The sequence below is a fragment of the Vipera berus genome (assembly GCF_964194415.1).
Source record: "Vipera berus genome assembly, chromosome: 1".
NCBI lineage: Eukaryota > Metazoa > Chordata > Lepidosauria > Squamata > Viperidae > Vipera > Vipera berus.
The window spans coordinates 76,550,085-76,574,546 of NC_138202.1; the positions used below are offsets into that span (position 1 = coordinate 76,550,085).

Consider the following 24,462-nt stretch of genomic DNA (forward strand, 5'->3'; position numbering starts at 1 on the left):
GCCAGGGTGAGCGTGGCCTACTGGGTGGGCATGGCTGGAGTACGTATGGCCTACTGGGTGGGCATGGGCAGCTCTATATCGTTTGCATCAAGGGTGCCTATGGGGGCCTGGGCAGGAGTGGGACAGATCTGAGGGTCTCTGGCAGAAGGAGGGTCTCTGGGCCAGGGCCAAGGCAGCGGGGGGGGGGCATTCCCTCACTGTTTCCAGGATGGCTTTGCGGGCCACATGAAACCACTTCGCGGGCTGGATCTGGCCCCCGGGCCTTGTGTTTGACATGTCTGCTCTAGAAGTAATAGTAGATTTTAGGAGAAACCTTCCTATACTACAACCTCTTACAATACTAGACAACACAGTATCATCAGTAGAGACCTTCAAATTTCTAGGTTCTATAATAGCTTAAGACTTAAAATGGACACCTAACATGAAAAGCGTCATCAAAAAAGCACAACAAAGAATGTTCTTCTGGTGTCAACTCAGAAAGCTTAGATTGCCCAAGGAGCTGCTAATACAGTTCTACAGAGAAATTATTGAGCCTGACATCTGCACCTCTATAACTGTCAGGTTTGGCACTACAACCAAACAAAACAGACACAGACTTCAACGGATAATTAGAACTGCAGAAAAAACAATTGCTACCAACCTGCCTTCCATTGAGGACCTGTATATTGCATGAGTCAAAGAGAGGGCTTTGAAAAGAGGGTTGTGGGCTATTGTGAGGTCATGTTGGTGCAGTAATCTTGCTGTCATTTCTGAAACATTCTGTATGTAGGGAATTGTGATTTGTTTGGTTGTTCTTGTTGTAGTTGTTGTATTGCTTTGAATGTTTGTGTTATTTTTATGTAGAGATCTCCGGATGAGGTTTTGTGGGTATCCGTTTCTCTCAAAGACTTTGTATAAGTGTTTTTGTTCAGCTGATCTGGCCTCCGTGGTGTTACAATGGGATTCCGCTCTCCCAGTCAGTGTTTCCCAAACTTAAACACCAAAGATTGCGGTGCAGCAACAACAACCATCCAGTCAAACAGCCCGAAATCAGACCATGACTCAGAAATATCCAAACAAATAACATTCATCACATAACTTGCATCACATAAAAAGGTATTTAAAGGGCAGTGTTCTGACAGATGAGCTCAATTCAAAGTACACTGATGGTGTCTCCTGGAATGGTAACAAAACGTTTGCAACCAAATTGCCAAACTCGGAGCTCAAACCAACAGCCCAAGACATAGGTCTCCCCCCTTTACCTATTTTTTAACCAAGAATGCTTGGGCAGTAGCAGTTCATTTCAAAACAGTTTATGTACCTTTCCTTCGTGTGAGGACTTGATCTGTCCTATTTAGCCGAGGAGCTTGCTGGATTCTTTTCATGCAACCAATTTTCCTGCCTGCTTGCTCATTAAGCCGCATATCAATGATAGCATCAGCAATTTTTCAACTTGGAAATTGTATCTTTGTATCAAATTTTGATACTTGTTGAATATTCAGATTTATTTTAGCATTGATTCATTCAAGATGTTTTCTGTTTCTTGCTGATCATCAAATCTTTTGTTCAGGCCTATATGTTATTTGTATTCCCACTGATTTTACTAGTGTCCCAAGAAATCTATTTTTTATTTTTTCATTTGTTCCTTCTTCACCATGAGAATTTCTCACTAGGCTCTTTTCACAACCTGATGAGAGACCTGCTCCTTCATATCAGAGTTAAGAAAGAATCATAAATTATTCCCTTAATCCTTGTTCTTCCGCTTCATATGTTTCAAGAAGGGAAAATAATACTCTTAGGCACAGTGGCTGGCTTGGAAGTCATTATCATTGGTGGTACCCTTAATGAGTTACAAGTGTGCTCTTGATGTACACCCCATAGGCATGAACTGTCATCTTTTGTTATATTGTGGGTGCCTTTAGAGAAAGGTTTTTATTTAGGTTGTCATTTATATTAATGAAGTTCTAGTTCCCATATGAGTACAAGATTAACTTTAATATCTGCTTGCATTAATATGAAGTCAGATCAGGTAAATAGCAGTTGAGCTGAGCCACTTTAACAGAAAATTGTAACTGTCAAAGGCAGTTCTTTATGGCTTTAGCAAAGACCATTTTTAATTTGTCATGTTTTTATTGTCTGTGTTGAACTAAAAAGTTATTTTTTTCTTCGTGAGGAAAAGATTAAAGTGGCTTTTTGTTGAGGTGTCTTAGCATAGTTAAGATAAAAAATAGTAAAATGAAGCTGATAGCATTAAAGTAAATAGCTGGTAGCTTTATGTCTTTCTGCAGAAAATGACAGTTTGCTTTCTGTCTTAAAGAGGTTCATCAGCAAAGCAGCTCTGATGTCTCTGTGACATCGTGTTGGAGTCTAAACATACTTCTCAGTGCTCTTATCTTGTGCATCTATTTAAGAAGACAGTAATTTATTAAATGAATCTGGTTGAGGCACAGAGAGTAAGAGGAATTAAACATGCAAGGTAGAACATTAAAGTTAACATTAAGGTTCCAAAGACTATTTTTTTAAAAAAGCCATTCTCCATTGCTTTGGTTTGGCTTGGTTAAGGCAATTCAGAATGTTACGAATTGTTCAAAAGTTATGAAGGTGGTCAACATAAAGAAGGGAGTAAAGAAAAGGTGATATTAATATAAAGGTCAATGATGTGACAAACAGAACTGAAGCCATTTTCGTTTTTGTCTTTGTTGCCACATACTAGTTTAGAGATTTTAGCTAAAGGAAGAAGGGCGGCGGGGGGGGGGGAGGTGTAGTTTTCAGTTAGCCAAAACAACTTCTGTGTGTGAGAATCAAGGTCAATGCTGAGCCTCTGTTTTGAAACAATTGGTGAATGTGATTTATGTCAGTAATTTGGGATGGAAATTGCAACTTGTAACTTTGTAGCCTGGGGGAGGGAAATTTAGTCTTGGGTTCACCCTTGTATATGCCGATATCTTGTTTCCTAAATAAAATGTTCTTTAAGGAAGAAATCCTTGCCTTGAAGTTCTTTTAAATGGTTTCATCTATTGGAACCATGACAATAATAATCAGAAGGAAGGGGGTTAGATGGAAAGTGAAAATGCAGGAAATTCTAAAATATGAATGCTTACAGTTCTCCTTGTGAGTACAGATTTCTGAATAAAGATATGATGGATTTAAAAAGATCAGGGGGGAAAAGGGAGAGCGGAGAGGAGTCTTTCTATAACATCAATGAAGATGCAAGTAGCCAGACACTGGCATTAAGGAATAGAATCTTATGGTTACCGTATTTTCCGGCGTATAAGACGACTGGGCATATAAGACGACCCCCCCAACTTTTGAGATGATTTTCATGATTTTTCGTCTTATACGCCGGAAAATCAGCAAGCCCGGGAAGGCACGCCCTCCCCTCTCACTGTGGAGGAAGCAGGGCAGGCTGGCGTCTGGCGGGAGCCGGCAGGGCAGTCCTGCGCACGCGCGCACTCCCCAGCTGTTAAGGAGCACTCCTTAGCAGCCGGGGAGTGCGCGCATGTGCGCGCGTGTGCAGGACTGTCCTGCCGGCTCCCACTCGACGCTCTTCCCTCTTGAGGCAGCATCCCCGAGGACTCCTTAGGACTAATTTATAATCTCTCATTTAAGAAAATGCTGGGGGGGGGGAAGAGAATTCATAATATGGTTTGCCCTGAAAAGGGATTTTGATGGTTATCATGTGTGTTTGCAAAGGATTCATGGGTCGGGGAAAGGGAGGCATGTGGAGGAATGCTAATGACCAAACCCTCATATCAATGGTACACTGATTTTGTCGTATCAGTGGTACAATCATTTTGACGTCATCTTGGCTTGTTAAAGTTAACGGTGCGTGCAGCATGTAGGTGTATTCAAACACAGAGCCAGAGAGGTAAGAGCGTAGAAAGGCAAGGTGCCAATACGTGGAGAAAAGAAAGGATGCGACCTATTAAAAATGCCTAGCACTTACTTAAGTAACTACAAAGATTCAGCAAACAGAGTAAGCCCGGTGGAAGAAGAACTGCCGGGGCTGCCTCTTCAGAGGGAAGGAAGAACGCGCGCCTCGCCTCCCCTATCCCAACGCCGCCTGCTGCCACGGTCTAGGGTTAGGTTACCTGGGTTGGGTTACCTATAGCCCACACGTACGTCGGGCGCTTTCTCCCCTTCCAATTTTTTTTTTCACGACAAATGGGGGGGACGCACGTTGAGGGGCGGCGGCGCCCGCAAGACAGCGCGAAAGAGACGAAGCCGCGCTAGAAAGGCGGGCGGCGCGCGGCAGCATCCGGAGCTTGCGCGAGGGACATCTGGGAGGCCGGCGCGCGAGCGCGGGAGAAATTGCGGCGCGAAAGCAGGTGCTGCTCGCCCGCCTGCCTGCGCGCTCGCTTGCTGGCTGGCTCTCCCGCTCGCTCGCTCCCCGGCTCCTAAGGAGTCCTCGGGGATGCTGCCTCAAGAGGGAAGAGCGTCGAGCGGGAGCCGGCAGGACAGTCCTGCACATGCGCGCACTCCCCGGCTGCTAAGGAGTGCTCCTTAACAGCTGGGGAGCGCGCGCGTGCGCAGGGCAGTCCTGCCAGCTCCCGCCCGATCGCTGATTTTTTTCCGGCGTATAAGACGACTGGGCGTATAAGACGACCCCCCAACTTTTGAGGTGATTTTCATGGGTTAAAAAGTCGTCTTATACGCCGGAAAATACGGTAGTCCTTTCTTTGAGATGTTTTATAACTTATTATGCCAGCAGTACTCAATTTTGCATACTACTTCCACATAAGAAAATTCAGTTTTTGTAGTTGGAGTATGCATACATACATACAAGAACTTTTGGCTTACCTAAATATGGTGAAGCGCAGTGCTGGGATTCAGCCGGTTCGAACCACTTTGGCAGAACCGGTAGCTTTTTTTTTTTTTTTTTTGCCCAGGCTCAAAATGGACTTCTGGAAGCGGCATCCACACAGAGAACCAGTTGTTCACATATTTGAATTCCACCACTGATGAAGTGTCATTTTTGACACTTGCTAGTATAGCAGTTCCCCAGACAGAGCTGATGTGCAACTTTGGGGGTTCCCCCTGGATTTGCAATTCCTGCTCAAAAAGCAGGTAGCAACTGTACCTGGGGGTGCCCATTCCTGGCCTGGGAGGTCTGCTGGCTGGATTACGTACCCTGGTCGCTTTCTGGCTGGATTACTGCAAAACATTCTACACAGGGTTGCTGTCGTAAGACCATCCAGAAATCACAACTGATCTGGAAGGCAATGATGCACACAGTTCTGGGTGCTCTATAGATTACCCATTTTACACCAAAGCTGTGTGAGCTGCCTGAGCTACATTGGCCTCCAGGTTGTTGTTGTTTTTTCCTCCTGGGACAGGGGCATCAAACTGCCGGCCCATGGGCTGGATGCTTCACATGGAAGCCGAGCCCACCCCAGTTCCGGCAAGGAGAAAAAAAAGTCACGACATGTCATGTGATGTGGCGAGTTTGACACCCCTGCCCTAGGGGAATTCAAGACGTTATTATCTCTGAAGCTCTAAATGGTATGGGACAGGTTTCTCTGCCCCCCCAAGTGTATTTTGCCTATCCAACGAAGCCAGAAAGAGTAAGTTCATTCCAGATCCCTTCCATTTAACGTTATCCAGCAGGACCTAAGAAGTCTGCTTCATTGTTGCCCCTGCCCTGTTATACATCCTTCCCCTAGAGATCCAGCAAGAACCTTCCCTCCTCATCTTCCAGAAGATCTTGAAGAGCTGGCTCTTTGCTGCGAACATTTGATAGAATAAAGTTTGGACCCAGTACAATGACATGTGGATGTATGGGAAAGTATTATCCTGAGGTACTGGGAGTTTTTATTGTGGTCAGTGTGCTTTTCTGATGCTTTTATCGGTTATGTTTCATTAGATGGATGGCTGTATAAGTCTTATGAATAAATACACTAACTTGTATTTATTTTTTCCCCCTATTTGTAAGTATGTTTTGTTTACAAAATTTTACTCATAGAAATTCCTGTTGATATCCTAGAGAACATCGACCACTCTAAATATAATAATTGCATATGCAGAGTGACTTAGGTGTATTGGGTTAAAGCTCCAGGCTAAAAACTGGGAAGCCCTGAGTTCTAGTTCCCTTTTGGTTTCTTTGGCCCAGTGATTCTCTCTCAGGAAGGAAGAAGGCAGTGGCAAACCATTAATGAAAATGCCAAGAAAACTTCATGGAATGTCCGGGATGTTGGCAGAAGTCAGTAATAAGTTGAAGGCAGACATGCATTTATCCACGTATATAAATACACAAACACACATGAATGTATACAGGTTCTTTTAGCTCATAAAAAAGACAAATCTGTATCAGTTTCACTGCAGATGAGAGCTGGATAAATGATAGTAATTGAAAGGTGCATTTGGTGACACATGGCACAAGAATAATTGGAAAATACTGTTTTATAGTGTGTGCTAATTGTTGACTGGTAAATGCTGTTGAAAACCAAAATGTCACTTTCATCAACCAGTCAATAATGACTAAGTGGTTATACCAAATCCTCACTCCCATTGCATGCTTGAATTTGAACGTATACACATACAAATGGAACAAGACAATCGTAAATAATTTCACAAATGCATCAGGGCGAATCATAAAGACCTCAGCAGGTTTTTACAATTGACTAACTTTGTCTGGGCTTAGAAGCTTGAGATCATTCTTATTAATTGCTATACAACAACCTGTGTGAAAGTCAAAGTAAAAAAAAAATTGGTAGAAATGCATACTCTTTTTGGTCACCCTCTATTTCAGGGGTGTCAAACTGCCGGCCCATGGGCCGGACGCATCATCCCAAAACCGTGCCCACCCCATTGCCGGCAATGGAGAAAAAGCTCTGACATGTCTGCTCTATTTTTCTAAGCAGCAGGAAAGAGGAGGGAGAATAGCTCATGTCAGAAATATGAACTAATTCTTGTAGAAGAGCTTTGAAGCAATCCATGCTTTCTGCACACACAGATTATCAGGCTGTGCTATCAGATCTTCATTTCATATGCATATTATGTTTTTCTTTGAGACTAGCCCATAAGAAATGCAATTCAGTACGATTTATACAAAATCCAATTACCAGTGTAAAAATTGTCATTTATATGTTTTAATGTTAAATTAAGATAAATTTATTAGCCACAGAGGAAAATTGAAGGGTTTCTTTTAAAAAACTAAAAAAAACAACCCCAAATTATACTCCAGTGTTTATTTGCCCTATACTCAGGGCAATTTTGGATATTTTACTATATGTAGCAAATAATGAAGCCCACAGAATTGATAGGTGGAGATCCTGGCTCTCCTGTTCAAGAAGCCTTCTCACTGTTCACACCCTTGTCTTTCTTCTTTTTTTGATAGTGGTAAGGCAGTTCCTGTTCCTCTAGGACAGGGGTCAGCAACCCAAAACAGCAAAAGAGCCACTCAGAACTGGTTCCGTCATACACACAAAAAAGTGGGAGCCGCAAAATGTGCGTGCGCATGTAGGCATGCACGTGGGCACGCATGCGCAGAACAAGCAAAAACATACACCACCCCTACACCCGCACCGCATCCTGAGCCGCACGCACCCGTCGCTGCCCAGTGCCGCCAGCTTACACGGGGGTGGGGGGAGGGACGGACTCGCAGGCGACGGGCACTGGGTTGCTGCGGCGCCTTCAGCCTGGGCGCCGCCGGAGCCACCCGAATGCCCTGCCCCTCTCCCGGGACCTCCAAACCTCTGCGTTTGATGAATGCAGCAGCTCTCCAAACTGCCGCCGCCCCATTTGCAGAGCTGCTGCATTCCTCCGTGTTTGAAAGAAACTGAAAGAAACACGGACGAACGCAGCAGCTGTGCAAAGAGGACGGTAGCAGTTTGGAGAGGTGCGCGTGCACTCTCCAAACCGCTGCCGTCCCGTTCAGAGGTCTGCCACGCTCATCAAACATGAACGAACGCGGCAGCTGTGCAAACGGGACGGCGGCGGTTTGGAGAGTGCGCATGCACTCTCTCTCTCTCTTCCCGTCAGCCGGCTCTGGTGGGGCTGCCTGCCATCCTCTCTTTGCTCAGCTCCACTCTGCCCAGCTTGCCTCTGCCTCCCTCCCTCGCCCACCATTACCTCAGGCAACATCCTCGCTAGTCCGGAGGCGGCCACTGGAGCGGGGGTTTTAACGCCTCGCCCCCTCCCTGCCGCCGCCAAAGAGAGAGAGAGAACTTCAATCTGCGCGTGCCACTTCTTCCCCATCCCGCCAAAAGCGCCCGAGCAGAGCGACGGTGCTCCGTCCCAACCACCCCAGGACTAGCGCTGGTGGAGATTCCCGCAGCGCCTCGCTTGCTCCTCTGCAGAATGAGGAGGGCTTGACTAGGCGCTCCCTGCCCAGAGCGGAGCGGAGGCAGCCATGGCGGGGATTTTAGCGTGGGGGTCCAAGCAGCCCCACGCTAGTCCAAACAGCGAAGGGAGAGGCGAGACGTGGCAGCAGCAGCCCCGGCGAGCTCCTGCCGCCTCCCCTCATAGGAAGGGGAGGGCAAATCGCCCCTTCTCCCTGCCGGGGCTGCTAGCCACGGCAGGGAGAAGGAAGGGGGGGGACGCGCCTTCTCCCTCGCCGAGGCTGCTAGCCACGGCGAGGAGAAGGAAGGGGGGGAATCGCCCTTTCCTTCTCCCTGCCGAGGCTGCTAGCTGCGGCAAGAAGAAGGGGGGGGAATCGCCCTTTCCTTCTCCCTGCCGAGGCTGCTAGCCGCGGCAAGAAGAAGGGGGGGAATTGCCCTTTCCTTCTCCCTGCCGAGGCTGCTAGCCGCAGCAAGAAGAAGGGGGGGAATCGCCCTTTCGTTCTCCCTGCCGAGGCTGCTAGCCGCGGCAAGAAGGGGGGGGAATCGCCCTTTCCTTCTCCCTGCCGAGGCTGCTAGCCGCGGCAAGAAGAAGGGGGGGAATCGCCCTTTCCTTCTCCCTGCCGAGGCTGCTAGCCGCGGCAAGAAGAAGGGGGGGAAGGCGCCTTCTCCCCGCCGGGGCTGCTAGCCTCGGCGAGGAGAAGGGGGCAACCTTAACCCTAACCTCCCCCACCGCAAACGAAGGGGTGGCGAAGGCAGCAGATTTGCAAGCCTCCGCCACCCCACCTTGCTCACCTTTTTACTTCTTCCTCTCTTCCTCCACTCTGCCAAGTACAGTTAAAAAAACAGAGGTTTGTGGGCAGTCCCACAAACCAACCAATCAATTTAAACTTTTCAAGTTTTTTTGTGAGAAGTTTAAATTGATTTTTTTTTTTGAAAAGTAAACATGGCAGAGGGAGGAGGCCTGGGAGCCGCATGGGACGGCTCAAAGAGCCGCATGCGGCTCCGGAGCCGCAGGTCGCCGACCTGTGCTCTAGGACAATGTTTTTCAACCTTTTCACAGATTGTACCACTTTTAGGATATGACAGTATTTGAGTACCACCACTGTTTAGCAAGGTGTCAAAAACTTGATGACTAAAAAGGGGGGGATTTTGGGTTTTACTGATTAGATTCATTTGTTGTTATAGACATGGCTAGTTTATAATAATATGGAAAAGTAAAAAGTTGAGGTTCAACGTTAATGCTTCCTTCTACTGCAACAGAGGAAGTCTGTTCTTTTTCCTTTCTCCCCCTCACTTTTCCCCCCTTTTTCCTCCCCACTGTGTCCTACTATTTGCTTTTGTATTTTTGTATTTTATTCTATAATCTAATAAAATATTACAAACTGTAAAAAAGGGGGAAAGTACCAGTTTTAATTTCTTTGGTGGCTGTTCCTTTGCTGAATCACTTTCCCTTTGCACTGACAAATGTATGATGAATTTATCCATGTTTATTAATATGCACCACTACCAGCTAGCTCAGGGGTCTTCAAACCCCTTTTAAGACTTGTGGACTTCAACTCCCAGAATTCCTCAGCCATCATGCCTGGCTGAGGAATTCTGGGAGTTGAAGTCCACAAGTCATAAAAGGGCCAAGTTTGAAGACCCCTGCTGTAGATACAACAGTAAATTGTCATTAATCAGTGACTGCTGAGGACTGTGGGAGCCATCTACTTTACACAGCCTGTCCCTCTCTTCTTTCTCTGCCTTTTGTTTCATTCTCTTACAAAGAGAAAAAAACTTTTTTATGCCCAACAGAGAGAGGATCTCACTTAATTTGGTTCTGTATCCATGTGCACAACAGTGAGCTAATTCTTTTTCATTGGGATATGAATTTTGAGTCTGCCTCTGCAATCTAACAGGCAGGTTGCACAGCACCTTCGTTTATTCATATGAACCAGCTTTGTAAACCACAGTTTGAAACAGGTTTGCTAAACGCTGTTTAAGATTAACTACAATTGTATGGCTTGCATATACTGTTAATTTCAGTCAATTGAAAATGTAAATAAACATTTCTCCTTTCCTATTCATCAGATGCACTGGAAGAAATAGTGAAGCCCACGAACCCATGATGTTTTTAGATTATCCTAGATCAGACATGTCAAACACAAGGCCCGGGGGCCAGATCCGGCCCACGAAGTGGTTTCATCCGGCCCGCGAAGCCATCCTGGAAACAGTGAGGGAACGGCCCCCACTGCCTTGGCCCTGGCCCAGAGACCCTCCTTCTGCCAGAGACCCTCAGATCTGTCCCACTCCTGCCCAGGCCCCCATAGGCACCCTTGATGCGAACGATGTAGAGCTGGCCACGCCCACCCAGTAGGCCATACGCACTCTAGCCACGCCCACCCAGTAGGCCACACCCACCCTGGCCACACCCACCCAGCCCCCTGAGGGCAATTGCAATGCTGATGCAGCCCTCAATGAAATTGAGTTTGACACCCCTGTCCTAGATTGTAGCTCAAATCTACACACCTAGTGATTCATATACTGCCCATCTCATATTCATATTGCGTATTGTAACTCTTACAGTTCCTATTGTTGCATAATACAGCAATAGTAAATTGTCATTGAAAATTGGAGGGTAAGTTAACAAAAGAAATAATTCTCTTTTGTCTGCTTCATTTTTTTTATTGTGGCAGACTTGTAGCAGAGGACAAAAATGGATCTGTTAAACTAACAGAATCCCGAACAGAAGTCAAAAGTGTGGAAGGTTTGATTACACAAGAACTAGAGCTTCCTGCATGATGATCACTTCACTCTTGTAGAGGCACATTCTAATATATAGGCCAGTGTTAAAGTGACCTAATTCATATAAATGTTTAATTATGTTTAGAGACAATTTTTGAATGATTAATATTTAGAGGCCTTTAAATTATAGGAAAGCATCCTTTAGCTTCCAGTGGTAGGAGAATATAGCCCAATTTTGGGGGTTGAAAGATTGTTTTCACCCCTTCACTCTTCTGTCATATATTGATAGGAGGGTGGTGGTTGGAGCAGGATGGAGGGGGTGAGCTGTAAAAAGAAATTATCTTCATTTCTGTCATCACCCACTGTTCTATTATTCCAGTGATAGACAGATGCAGGAAAGTTGCCAGTCAAACCCACGTTTACTGCATTTCAATTGCCCTTCAGCATGTCGAAATCTAAAAAAACCTTTGGAGAGAGGTTGTGATGTCTTTCCTGCAGCAGTAGCAAGCACCAGGCTATTGAATAGCTGCTTTCATCACCTTTCAGTCTTCCAGGCAATAGAAGCTGCAGAGGTCTCTCAGACAATTTGTCAAATGGTTGCTAGGACTGGTTCCTGAAAGAGCTGGATTTGCATGTCTACTAGCCCTTTACTGAGGTAGCCATTGCTTAGTAAGCTGCTACAGGCATCAATTTATACTTTTCTTGTTATTTTGCTTGCACGTAGGGACTAAAAATGATACTTGGCACAAGGTGCTATGCTGGTTTTTAATTTCTCAATTTATTTAAAATGAGAGAAAATGTTAACTTCTAATCCATCTGCCACTAAGTGTGCTTTACCATAACATACTTATTTCATGATATATAATAAATCTTGACTTAGATGAGTAATGTACCATGGTGTGACATTTTGTTAAATGCAACTGGATGGAGCTTAATAACTACAATTACAGCTAGTCCTTGACTTACAGCCATTTATTTAGTGACCGTTTGAAGTTACAACATCACTGGAAAAAGTGACATTACCTTTTTTTCACACTTACGTCCGTTGCAGCCTCTCCAGGGCCATGTGAAAAAATGCCTATTATTCCTACTCTTCCCTTTACCAGTTAGCAGTTTATAAAATGACAGATCTTATTCCATGATTGCTTAAGTTTAAAACAAGAACCTTTGATGAAGAATTTTGTCAAATGTTTGCCAAAAATCCAAATATATACTGTACTATCAACAGGGTCAGCTCCATACACATGCCTGTTTGTGCTAAAAAGAATCTAGCAGCTTGGTGAGACAGGATCACTTCTTCATCTTGATATGATTTTTATTCAACTTTTGCCCTGTGTGCTTAGGTATTTTTTAATTAGAGGTTAAAGCACTAGGACTATCATTTCTCAGTTCAACTTTGGACCCCTTTTTAAAATTCATGCCACAATGGCCACTTTCCAATCCTCTAGCAAGTAGTCTGATTTGAGGGACAAGCTGCATATTTTTGCTAAGAGAGCAGTAATTTCACATTTGAGTTCTTCAATAACTCTTGGACAGATGTCACGAGGACCTAGTGATTCAGACAAACATATGAATGAGATAACTTTCATGGCGTTAACTTCAGAGTCATTGCAACATATCAATTAGTTGTTTTTTTCCATTACAATATTCCTTCTTCTAATGCAAGAAGTATTAAATCATTAGAAAACATTAGGAATCATTGTAGCTAAATTACCTTCAAAATTTATGGTATAATGGATTTGAAATAACGTAGATTATCTTCACCCAAAGGAACAAACATTAGGAACCTATGGTCCTAGAACAGTGGTCTTCAGACTTGGCCCTTTTATGACTTGTGGACTTCAGCTCCTAGAATTCCTCAGCCAGGCACACTGGCTGAGGAATTCTGGGAGTTGAAGTCCACAACTCATAAAAGGGCCAAGTTTGAAGACCCCTATCCTAGGATTTTAGCACATTAGCTCTGCTTAGAAGTGCTTGTTATGCCCTGAAAAAAATATGAGAGAAGAAGGGCCATACTGAGCAGTTCCATCCTGATATTGATCCTCGTGGGTTTCATATCTCCAGTAAACATTTCTATAATGTAGCAGTCTTCTTTCTTTGCAAAAAGTGTAGTTGTGGATGGTGGACATGCAATTTGTTGCTTTGAGTTGAGGCTGGTTCTAGATTGAGCAATTCTTTTTCCACATCTAAATTCCTTTCTCTTGCCACCCATAGGGTTATTTTGAATAGGGTTAATGTGTGCAATTTATTCCATGTTTATTATTATTATTATTATTATTATTATTATTATTATTATTATTATTATTATTATTATTATTATCATCTTTGTATCCAGGTGCCGTAATTCCTTGAATATCACTGATGATTCATTGTTTAACATCTATGTCGTTGTTTGTTACTATTCTTATAATATTCTAAACTGACATATTTACTTAAATATTTCCTTTACAAGAATAAAATGGTGTATGTATTTTAAAATACAAAAAATGTGAGTATATTAAAATCATTTTGACTGGAAAAACTTCTGTTGATCCAACAGTTTGATACCATTTAATATATTTTTTCTTCTTTCTTTATAATTCCATGAGGTTTTTTTTGGTAAGAACCAATAAAAGTAGTCATTGGACCTTGACTTCTGAATTGTGAAATTGTTAGTGTGTTTTGGGTGTCATTTCTTCGATTTTGAAAGTTTCATTCACTGTTCCATTCTCTTTTTGTCCCTAGGGGCTGTAATTGGAGATGGACAGTCTGCTGTGGCCAGCAATATTGCGAACACCACATACCGGCTTCAGTGGTGGGATTTCACTAAATTTGACTTACCAGAAATAAGCAATGGTAAGTTGGAGACAGAACTACTAACCTCTGTACTTAAAAACAACTAGGGATATTCACAGAAGGAGAATTTGTTGTTCCTCAAACGATAACAGCTATGTTGAAGCTGAATTTATTTATTTATATATAAATATATATTATATTTATATATAAATAAATTCAGCTTCCAATATTCCAATCTTTTAACTGTAATTTAATCCTTTACATTCTTAAAAATAATTGAGGACCCCAAAGAATTTTGTTTTATGTATGGGTTATATCTATTAATATTTACTGTACTAGAAATCACAACAGAGAAATGTTATAATATTTATTTGAGTTTGCAGATTTCCTGAAAATGACCAATTTAATTATTTGTTCTGAAGGAGATCTTTGCAACAACTAAAATAGTCTCTCTCTCTCTCTCTCTCTCTCTCTCTCTCTCTCTCTCTCTCTGTGTGTGTGTGTGTGTGTGTGTGTGTGTGAGAGAGAGAGAGAGGGAGAGGGAGAGGGAGAGAGAGCAGATCTACATATGAAGGTTCAAGTAAACTGATTTATTACTAAAAGCCTACACACAGGAATCTTCTCAACTAATGGTTGGCACCTGAGATTTAAATTGGGGTCAGTGACACTCAAGGGGGAGTTGAACTTACTTTTAGTGTGGCTATGTAGGGACTCTTAAGTTGATCCCCCTTTTTGCTCCACCTCCGGGTTCTGCCACCCCTTCTCCTACAATTAGGTGTATTAAAATATCCACAGATCTTGTAAATTAAGAATTCTTTGTCATATGTACCACAAATCTTATAAACTGAATTAGGAATTGCTTGTCATATTTATCCTTGACAACAGCCTGTTTACCCAAAATATTTGGGTAATACATTAATCTCTGTATTTCATCTAACTGTGATACAGAACTAGGAAGAAGAATATAGAGGTTAATGCAAATTAAAAGATCTCAGATCACATTACGGTTTTCAGTTTTTTGGACTGAGTTGCACAGTAGAAATTACATTTTGAATGCACTAATGTTCAAATCAAGTGATAGTGAAGATAATATCATCCTTACCCAATTTCTCATTATCACTTGTAGATATAACTAGTAAATGAATTCTTTGGAAATATAGTTCCTGTTCTTTAGCCCAGCTTTCTTTCAAGGAGATAATACAAAATACCTTATATTAGTTAAGTAAGCAGTTAAGTAAAGTACTCCTGGTTATAAAACTTTCTGCAGGTAGTCCTCGACTTACAACCATTTGTTTAGTGACCATTAGAACTTACAACGGCACAGAGAAAGTGACATATGACCATTTGTCACACTTACGACCATTACAGCATCCCACAGTCATGTGATCAAAATTCTGACTCTTGGCAGCTGGCATGTATTTATGATGATTGGAGTGTCCTGGGGTCATGTGATCACCTTTTGCAACTGTCTGATAAATGAAGTCAGTGGAGAAGCCAGATTCACTTAACAACTATGTTAAGAAAGGTTGTAAAATGGGGCAGAACTCACTTAACAAGGGTGTTAATGTTGGGCTTTCAATTGTGGTTGTAAGTTGAGAACTGCATTCCAACTTAAAACATTCCCTGACTTACTTTATTAATTTCAGTAAATTTTTGTCTTCACCTACCTGACCCATCACAGCAGTACAAATTCTATCATTGCCCAGCTATATTTGACCCAAAGGAAAAATTATCCTTAGGACCATTAAGTTGGAATATGAAGGCTACCTAGTTTGATCTAGCAGAGACAAACTATCCATTTATTCTTACAGGAAAGCTTAATAAAATTTTATTCTGTTAGTAACTGTATGGGATCTAACTGCACAAATTTAACCTAACTGTTGCTTTGTTGCCAATTTAGAGAAGGAGGCCATCACTAAAAAATACTCTACTGGATTGAGAGATATCCCTTGCAATTCGTTAAACTGAAATAATACTTATTTTTCATTTAGAATCGGGCATAGCAGTGTAATATTTGAGAAAATCTGCTGCTTCTGGGAAGAAAACTAAGTTGGCTTGAGCTTGAACTTGCATAGAACATCTTTTAGCTCTTTCTTTTTCCCCCCATATATTTTATTGATTTTTTTAAAACATCAATCACTTAATAGTTGGTAAACTGTGTTTGCTGGGTTTACATTTGTAAAGAAAAATCATTAACAATTGGTTTCTATAATCCATAATCCACCTAGTACATTTAGTTGATTTCCCCTTTCCCCCCAAAATGTCTTCTTTGCAAACCTTGAATTAATACAGTTCTTATTATTTTGATAAATAACAGTTACATATATGATTATTTTTTTTTAGCTTTTCCCAGGTTTTGGCAAGTTCTCTATGGAGATCATCACTGTCATAAACTTCGTCCACCACTGTCAGCATCTATTTAGTTTTCAATATGAACCATGGTCTTTAAAATGATAGTCTTAACCATTCAACAATTTTAAACTTGTCCAAAGTTAAATTTCAGGTTTCAAGTTTATAAATTATTTCACTACCATATATTTTGATACTCCATGGAAACTTTAATTTGCCACTTCCTTTAGTATAAGGGTGGGACAGAAGTCCCCCTCCATCACTTTCAGAGGTATTTTGCTTCTTGGGGATCTTTTCCAGGAAGTTAAGTGTAGAATAGAAAAGGGAAAATCAGATTCCTCACCCACTGTCAAACTCACTGTTTACTGTTGTGCTGGTTAGTTCTTTTGGACCTCAGTTGCAAGTAGCTTAGGCTGATCGGTGAAATATAGCCTTTCTCTTGTCGGGTTAGAAGGCTTTCCCCAAGATGAACGGAACGACCACCATAATTCCAGAGTCGCCAGGGCACCCTTCTTTCTTCGCCACCTCTCTGGGGCAGCTTGGACCCATTAGGGTCTCCAGGCAGGACGAAAATTAGCCGCGGGGGTGCCCATGACCAGTCACTACTGCGCAGGACCAGAAGTCCTATCTTTTATCTCTTTCATATTACTTTGATAAAGAAAGCTTGACAGCCAGAGTTTGAAACAGTTTCAACTTGGAAAGACATATTTGTTTCTTTCTTAATAACAGGAAAGTTTTTTTCTTAGTTAACAAGTTACTAATGTCAGGTAACCTGGGATTATATTGACCTATTGACCAAGCATTGTGTTTAATCTCCAGTTATATTAAAATATGTTCAAGATTAAGCCAGGGTTGGGGGGGAGACACCTCACTGTATATATACCTTCATAGTCTTGTCTATCAGCTGGTAGCACTAATCTGTATCATTTAATTCAAAAATAAGGGACAATTTGAATCCAGAACATTTAGATCTGCCATCTTTTTAATATCTGGCAGCAAATCCTGACAGTAAAATTATTAAAAATGGAAACTGCAAATTCTGTATCACAGGGGTCTCCAACCTTTTTCATTTGGCGGCCTGGTGGGAAAGGGAGGAGCAGGCACCTTAGCGGTGCATGCACACATGTTGCCATGCGCGCGTGTGCACACACACACAGGCTGCGAGCATGTGCACCACGCAGACAGGATTGCGAGCATGTGCTCTCAGTGACACCAGCACCTGTGTGAGAGTTGTGACGACACCAATGCCAGGCTTGTGTAGATGTCACCACCGGTGCGAGGATCGCACCACCTCCAGCCCCGCATGAGGATCGTGCTGCTACCTGCCTGCAGCGCGTGTCACTGCCACCGTCTGTGTGAGGTTTGTGGCAATGCCGCTGTCCGCGCGACGTAACACTTGTGGCAATGATGGCATGAGGGGAGGGGAGTGCGCGCACATATGCATGCACTGCCAAGCTACTCACGTGGCTCAGTGGCCAAGAGGCCCCGGCCCGGTAGTGGGCCATGGCCCACAGTTTGGGGACCCCTGCTGTATCAGATGTTGCTGACTTACATAGGAAAAAAGAAAATATTTTCTGCTGTGCCTGGAAAACAAGTGAAATATGTGATCCAAGGCATTTTATCTAGCTCAGGATGAAACCTATAGTAACGAAGCCACTATAAGACTACTAAAATAAAAAGTATAAATAGAAATAAAATAATGTTTAACAATCTTCCTTAAAGAAAGGTATGAATAAACTAGCCTTAAATATTGAATCAAACTGTCTTCAATATATTCTACATGCTCCTGAAAGTTGTCAATATTATTTCCAGACAGGACAGTGCTCATTCATTCATTCATTTTATATAGCTACCCATCTCACATACATGATTTTGAAAAACAACAGCAAGAAAAATAAAACACAAATAAAAATTTATAAGAGAAGTTTTGACTAATGGACAAAAATGAAAACTGGTAATACAAGGAAAGAATTTCTGACCTAATAGCTAAAGAAGTATATATATAATGACTGAGAATTGACTTTAAAATGTGGCTTCTTTGCAAGTGTTCAGTGATGTCCTATTTCAGATGCTGTAAGTTATTTAACTAAATCATATAATGTGTATAATTTGATTTATTAAATCAGGTTTGGGAGTTTAACATGCTGCTTCGTATATATATACACACACACACACTATTTGATAATCATAATTGTTTAAACATAATTACAGAATTCTATTAAAAAAAATAAACATTTCTTATTTGTGGATAATCTTAGTTATTACTAGGGCACACTTTTTAAAAAGAAACCATAATTAATACTGAAGTCAAATATTAAACTAGGAGATTGGTAATACAAAACCTTCATCTTTCCTGTTTCACATATCCTCAGAAATTACAAATGCTGTAAATTTCTGAAAGCTTAATTTATTCATGGGGGAAATGCCATAGTGTTTCTGCTTTCTTTTTCTGTACATGGTTAGTTTTAGTTTTAGGAGTCAAGTACAGTATAGCAATAGCACTTAGATTTATATACCACTTTACTGTGCTTTACAGCCCTCTCTAAGCAGTTTACAGAGTCAGCATATTGCCCCCAACAATCTGGGCCCTCATTTTATCGACCTTGGAAAGATGGAAAGCTGAGTTAACCTTGAGCCGGTGAGGATCGAAGGAATCGAATTCCTGGCAATGTGAGCAGAGTTAGCCTGCAATACTGCATTCTAACCACTGCACCACCTCCTCCCTCATTTAGGAGTTAATTAACCAGGCTTTCTTTTCAACAACAACAAAAACCTGCTTTCTAAACTCCTGAAATGCTTAGAATTCCTTAAGTATCTGGATTTCCAGAATGGTTTCACAATATCTAGCATGGCAGTAGAGTGAAAAATAAAAGACAGTAAGATTGGCTTTTGTAGTGGGCTTCATAAAGGTGGTACCAACTGATATTAATTCCAATGGTTAAATTAAATATTTATGGAATTGAATATTTCTGAATACAATTTTTAATAGACTTTTTTACATATTTACTTGGTCATTTTGGGAAGTAGAAAAATGAACTAATTGAATCCTCTGTTTGATCCAATGATACGTTGTATAATCATCCAACAGTCAATTTAGTTTAGGGAGTAGAGAAAAGTTAGGGGAAGCAAGCAAGCATTGGACTTGAAAGCCAGAAGTCTTGCTCCCTAGATTTCTGTGCTTTTAAGACCTTTTTCACTGGTCCCATTAAAGTGGATGAGTCCAAAGATCTATCCGAGGAGTGTGAAACTCACAATGTCACATGACGTGTCGTGACGTATTGCAACTTTTTTTTCCATTGCCGGCAATGGGGTGGGCGTGGTTTTGGCATGATGCATCCAGCCCGCGGGCCGGCAGTTTGACCCCCCTGTTCTATCCAGTCTAGCCTGTTTCCATATCAGCTACTTAGATTCTGAAGAGAAAAGCATGGGCGTTTCTTTCTCTTTAAATCATAATAAATATAAACAAATCTTCCAAGCTGATCAGCAATTTCCTGACAGAACAGTTAATCAGTGGAACAACTTGCCTCCAGAAGTTGTGAATGCTCCAACACTGGAAGTTTTTAAGAAGAGATTGGAGAGCCATTTGTTTGAAACCATAGGGCTTCCTGCCTGAGCAGGGGGTTGGATTAGAGGACCTCCAAGGTCCCTTTCAGCTCTGTTATTCTGTTGATCTTGTTTAGTCTGTTGTCCTAAGAAGCAAATTCTGGAATAATATGCATAATATCTAAAGTAGCAAACACATGTAACAGAACTGCTTGAAAATGAATTGAGCAAGAAAATCTGTGCAGATGGTCAGCAATATTTAAACCATAGCACAACACTCAGAAAGACCATTGATATGGTAAAGTGATAACTGTTCAAGACAAGTGTAATTATGCTAAAGTTTTGGTGGGGTTAGCACATGATCCCCTCCAAAAAGAGTTTCTTGCTGGCTTAATTCAGAACAGATACTTGGATACTTTCTGCTTACTTGTGTGAGACAAAATAAATACAAGAGATATTGGTTCTAGAAAGGTTTTCAGGTTGTTCAAAAAATTGTGCATGGTGGGAAGATCATTACTAGTTGTAGAATCTGGATTTGATTGTAATTGCATTTAAACTGCATTTAAGTAAATATGCATAAATTTAACATGACTTTGATCTAAAGTCTTATAATATTTGCTGTCTGCATTGCCTGCTTCTCCAGATTATAGATTTGATGAGGATCATATTACTTATGGCTATAAATACATTATATTGGATGTTTGAGGTAAAAATGTATCAATAGTAGTACACAACCATCATTTGACAGGTAGTCAAACAACTTGTCACCATATTATCATAGGTCAAATTTTAATAATAATAGTGATTTTGTAAATGCTCCTTTTGCATGCTGCTCAACAGGGAATGAGGTGCATAACTATAAACCACCAATTAAAAAAGTGAGTTGCTAAGAATAATCAGTGTTATTGCTATTGTTAATTTCTGTGTTAGCTAAGGAATGCAAGGTACTAAGTGTGTTTTCCATTGACAGTTCTAGACCTTCAGTATTGTGCATAAGTGTTTGATAAAAGAGAATTAGAGCTGAATAGTGGTGCTGTTATAGCACTTTTCCTGTTGTTGAAAACTCTTCATTCTCAAAAATGCTCGTGTTAGCAGATATCATACAAGTATTCACCATTTAACATCTACTTGTTCAGTGACATTTGAAGTTATGATAGTGCTGAGTGACGGATACTTACAATGGGTCCACATAGTTATGGCCATTGCATTGTCCTTGCAGTCATGTGATCATGATTTGGCTCTAGGCCACCAGCCCACAATTACAAGGTTGCAGCATCCTGGGATCACTTGCAACCTTTACTGCCAGCTTTCAACAAGCAAAGATAATGGACAGAAGGTCATAAAACACATGAGTCCGGGATCCTATGACTGTGTGGGATCTGCCCTATGATTGCAATTGGGATTGCCAGAACTGCTGTTGGAAGTTGATGTGGTTACATTGCATCATGCTTATGACCACTTAGCGCTGGAGTTCCTGGTCCCAATTACTATTGGTTAGGGAGAACTGCTGATAATAATTCATAGTCTTAATTTACCTAGCTAGAACAAGTATTTGAAGATCGCTGGTCATTCACTTGAAAATGAAGTCTATAATATAGTGCTATGTAAGTAACAGCAAAGATAGTGAATGTTAAAGATTAAATCGGCAAGACAGAGTACTTGAAGATAGATTGTAAGTACAGTGAGAAACCAGTTTCATTGAGACAAAGATATACTGATATAGGATTGATAGGTGTGGTGAGGACATAGTAGGGAAACTAAGCTGATACAGGTAGTTGTCCACTTAGAAACACAATGGAGTCAAGAATTTCGGTCATACATTGTGGTTGAAATTCGAGATGCCACATGACTGGACTCAATTTTACAACTGTTTTTACAGTAGTCGAATCACAACTGCCAGTGGAAGTTCTGCAGTCATAACTTCGAAGGCAGGTTATAAGTAGCTTTTTAAAAGTCTGTCATAAGTTTGAATGGTCATTAAAGGACCGCTTATAAGTCAAGAACTATCTGTATAGAATTTTTTTAAGAAGCGGAAGTTAAGAGGCAAATAGGATAGATTGCTGATAAAAGAGACATCGCCAGTAAATTTGAGTACTATCTATGAGGTAAAAAGTGAAGCTAAGGAAAAGATAGAGAAGAAAAGAGAAGCAGAAGTAAGGTACAGAAAAGGCAGTAGTGAAAACCAAACAGCCATAGAAAAAGGTTCCTGTATATAATTATCATGAAAGAAGTGGAAAGAAAACTTTAGGAAACAAAGAATTTTGACTAGGAATCCAAAGAGCCAAATAAAGCAAGACAGGAAAATTAAAAACAGGGTGCTAAGAAATCAGTGGGTAGGGACACAGATATAAACTCCTGATTTGAGGATATTGACTTAGCACAACATTTAAACCCATCATCCATGATTCAGCTTTATTTATAAATCGGACTAGTATGACTTACTTGATAACCATGGTTAAATATCTTGACTCAACATGACATATGAATAGTGGAGCCATGTTATGAAAAATTAAGGTCCCGTAAGTTGGGTGGCGAGCTACCTTCAGACAGCACCTAAAACAGGGATATCTGGATTGTTAACCCGAAATTGAACATATGGGATAGCTTTCAAAGCAACTAGACTTTGTTCCAAATAACAAAAGGACAAATGTGAGGACTGGAATTTTCTTACAGAATTGGTGTGTATTAGAAAGAACGTACGGAAACTGGAATTTCTTCAACTCTTCTCTTTAGCGTTATGATGGGAGAAAAATATTTTGATATTATATAAGGGTCATGTTCATTAATATGTTTTGTTACTAGCTATGACTTATTATGTTAAAATCCCAAGTCTTCAAAATGAGGATTTGTTGATTTCTATAGCATTAGTTGCAGGTATCTTCAGGTGCTCAGATCCTAGAATTTACGGTCAGCTGGTGGATATTCCCATTCATAAATACCAAGCATTGTTGTAGCAGTGAAAAAGTCATCTTAATTCTAAGCTACTCCTCCTTTTCTTGGAAATTTAAAGAATTAACAGTACAAATATCAAAGTTAAAAAATAATAGATTAATAAAAAATAATAATTAGGAACATATATATTCAAATATTCAATTGCTATCTTAAAGGGAAAAGGTTTTATTTGTCTGAATTCTGCATTACTGGCTAACACATTTATGTAGATAACAAACTATTAGAATTAATTTAGTGATACAGGAAAAAATATAAATAATTCAAGATTTTGCTGTTGTTCTGAATTAAATTCTAGACTCTTCTCTTTTTTACCTCCTGTGCAGCATCTGTGAATGTGCTTGTTCAAAACTGCAAGATATACAATGATGCCAGCTGTGATATTTCCGCAGATGGGCAGCTTTTAGCAGCTTTCATTCCTAGCAGTCAGCGGGGATTTCCTGATGAGGGGATACTCGCAGTCTATTCCCTTGCACCGCACAACTTGGGTGAAATGCTGTACACAAAGCGATTTGGTAAGAGATTTATGTCAAAGGTTTGGGGAAGCTATCAAGTCCTTTAACAGTCTCTTAGAAAATACATTTTTTTCTTGAAATCTAACTGATATATGTAATAATTGCAAGGAAAAAGTAATCCCAACTGTAGATTGATTTGGTAGCAACAGAATGTGAAATAGGAATTATATACCATGTGATTCCTATGATGTATTTGTTTAACTAAGTCTTGAACTCTGGCTTCTGCTGTTAGTTGACTAAGATGATTATAAGCAAAGTATTTGTTTTTAGCGATTAATAGCTGTGAATAAGTTTACTACAGTCTATATAAGGAAAATGAAAAGGAAGGAAGGAGGATCAGAGGCAAGGATTCCCTAATGAAGATGTTTATTATGTTTTGTTTCATGCCTAGGTCCCAATGCCATTTCTGTGAGCTTGTCGCCAATGGGCAGGTATGTCATGGTAGGATTGGCATCTCGTCGCATCTTGTTGCACCCATCTACAGAACATATGGTGGCTCAGGTTTTCAGGCTTCAGCAACCCCATGGAGGAGAAACTTCAATGAGGGTAAGTGGTATTACCTGCTTTTTTGTTTTAACTACCTGCGTTTGTTTATTTGGAAACAGAATTGGTATATTAATGAAGCAAAGCTCGATTGCAGAAGGTAACAGTCTTGCTTTTTCACTATGCTTGCTTTTCGCTGTCACTGATTTTTGGGGTTGTTATTAGAATAAGTAGACAGGTAGCAGGAAGTACTATGGGGACATTATTAGTGGCAGAAATAGTACCACCAGATGAATGTTTAATGGAGTATGTAGTTTAATAGAAGTATTTCTCTTTATATTAGTGAGTCAATAGGGTCTATGTTAAATAAGGGTAAATAAAGAGCAAATATACAGTCCAAACAGGATTAATTGGTTTATGTTGAAAATAACATTTGGCAGTTTATTCACTTAGTGTTAGTGTTGATATTAGTGTTAGATGTTCGTGTTTGGAAATGAAGTACTTCTTCAGAAAACAGTGTTTCTCTGGTGAACTTAAATCATGAGTTATTAGCCTTCAAATCCTACATTTATTAAAAAAAAAATAGAGAATCTGCATGTCAATTGTTAGTCCTTTGGTTCATATTTTTGTATAATTCATCCTTGCTCTATACTCTTCAGATAAAGGACATTGTAAATAGTAAGTTAAAGTTCTTGCTCAAGCAGGCAATTTACTTAATTGGAAATCACCCCAAATCTCATTAAATACTGTTCTGAATGAAGTCTCCTATTTTGTTTGTGTACTTATAATTCCATACTTTTTTGGACCTTGAGAATTTTATCAAATAGCTTCTGAAAGAATAATGGTGTACTAAATCAACATGAAAA

At 40.8% G+C, this 24,462-nt stretch overlaps 1 protein-coding gene across 4 annotated transcripts in view; it reads left to right on the plus strand.

Moving 5' to 3' along the window:
- The window catches only part of AMBRA1 (autophagy and beclin 1 regulator 1), a 165,322-nt gene that overhangs the window by 100,947 nt on the left and 39,913 nt on the right, over window positions 1–24,462 (plus strand). For all 4 annotated transcript variants that reach the window (XM_081315060.1, XM_081315062.1, XM_081315063.1 and 1 more), the window contains 3 exons: window positions 13,707–13,817; window positions 22,925–23,113; window positions 23,505–23,659. In XM_081315060.1, coding sequence (XP_081171186.1) covers window positions 13,707–13,817; window positions 22,925–23,113; window positions 23,505–23,659 — 455 coding nt within the window. The remainder of the gene's footprint in view (window positions 1–13,706; window positions 13,818–22,924; window positions 23,114–23,504; window positions 23,660–24,462) is intronic.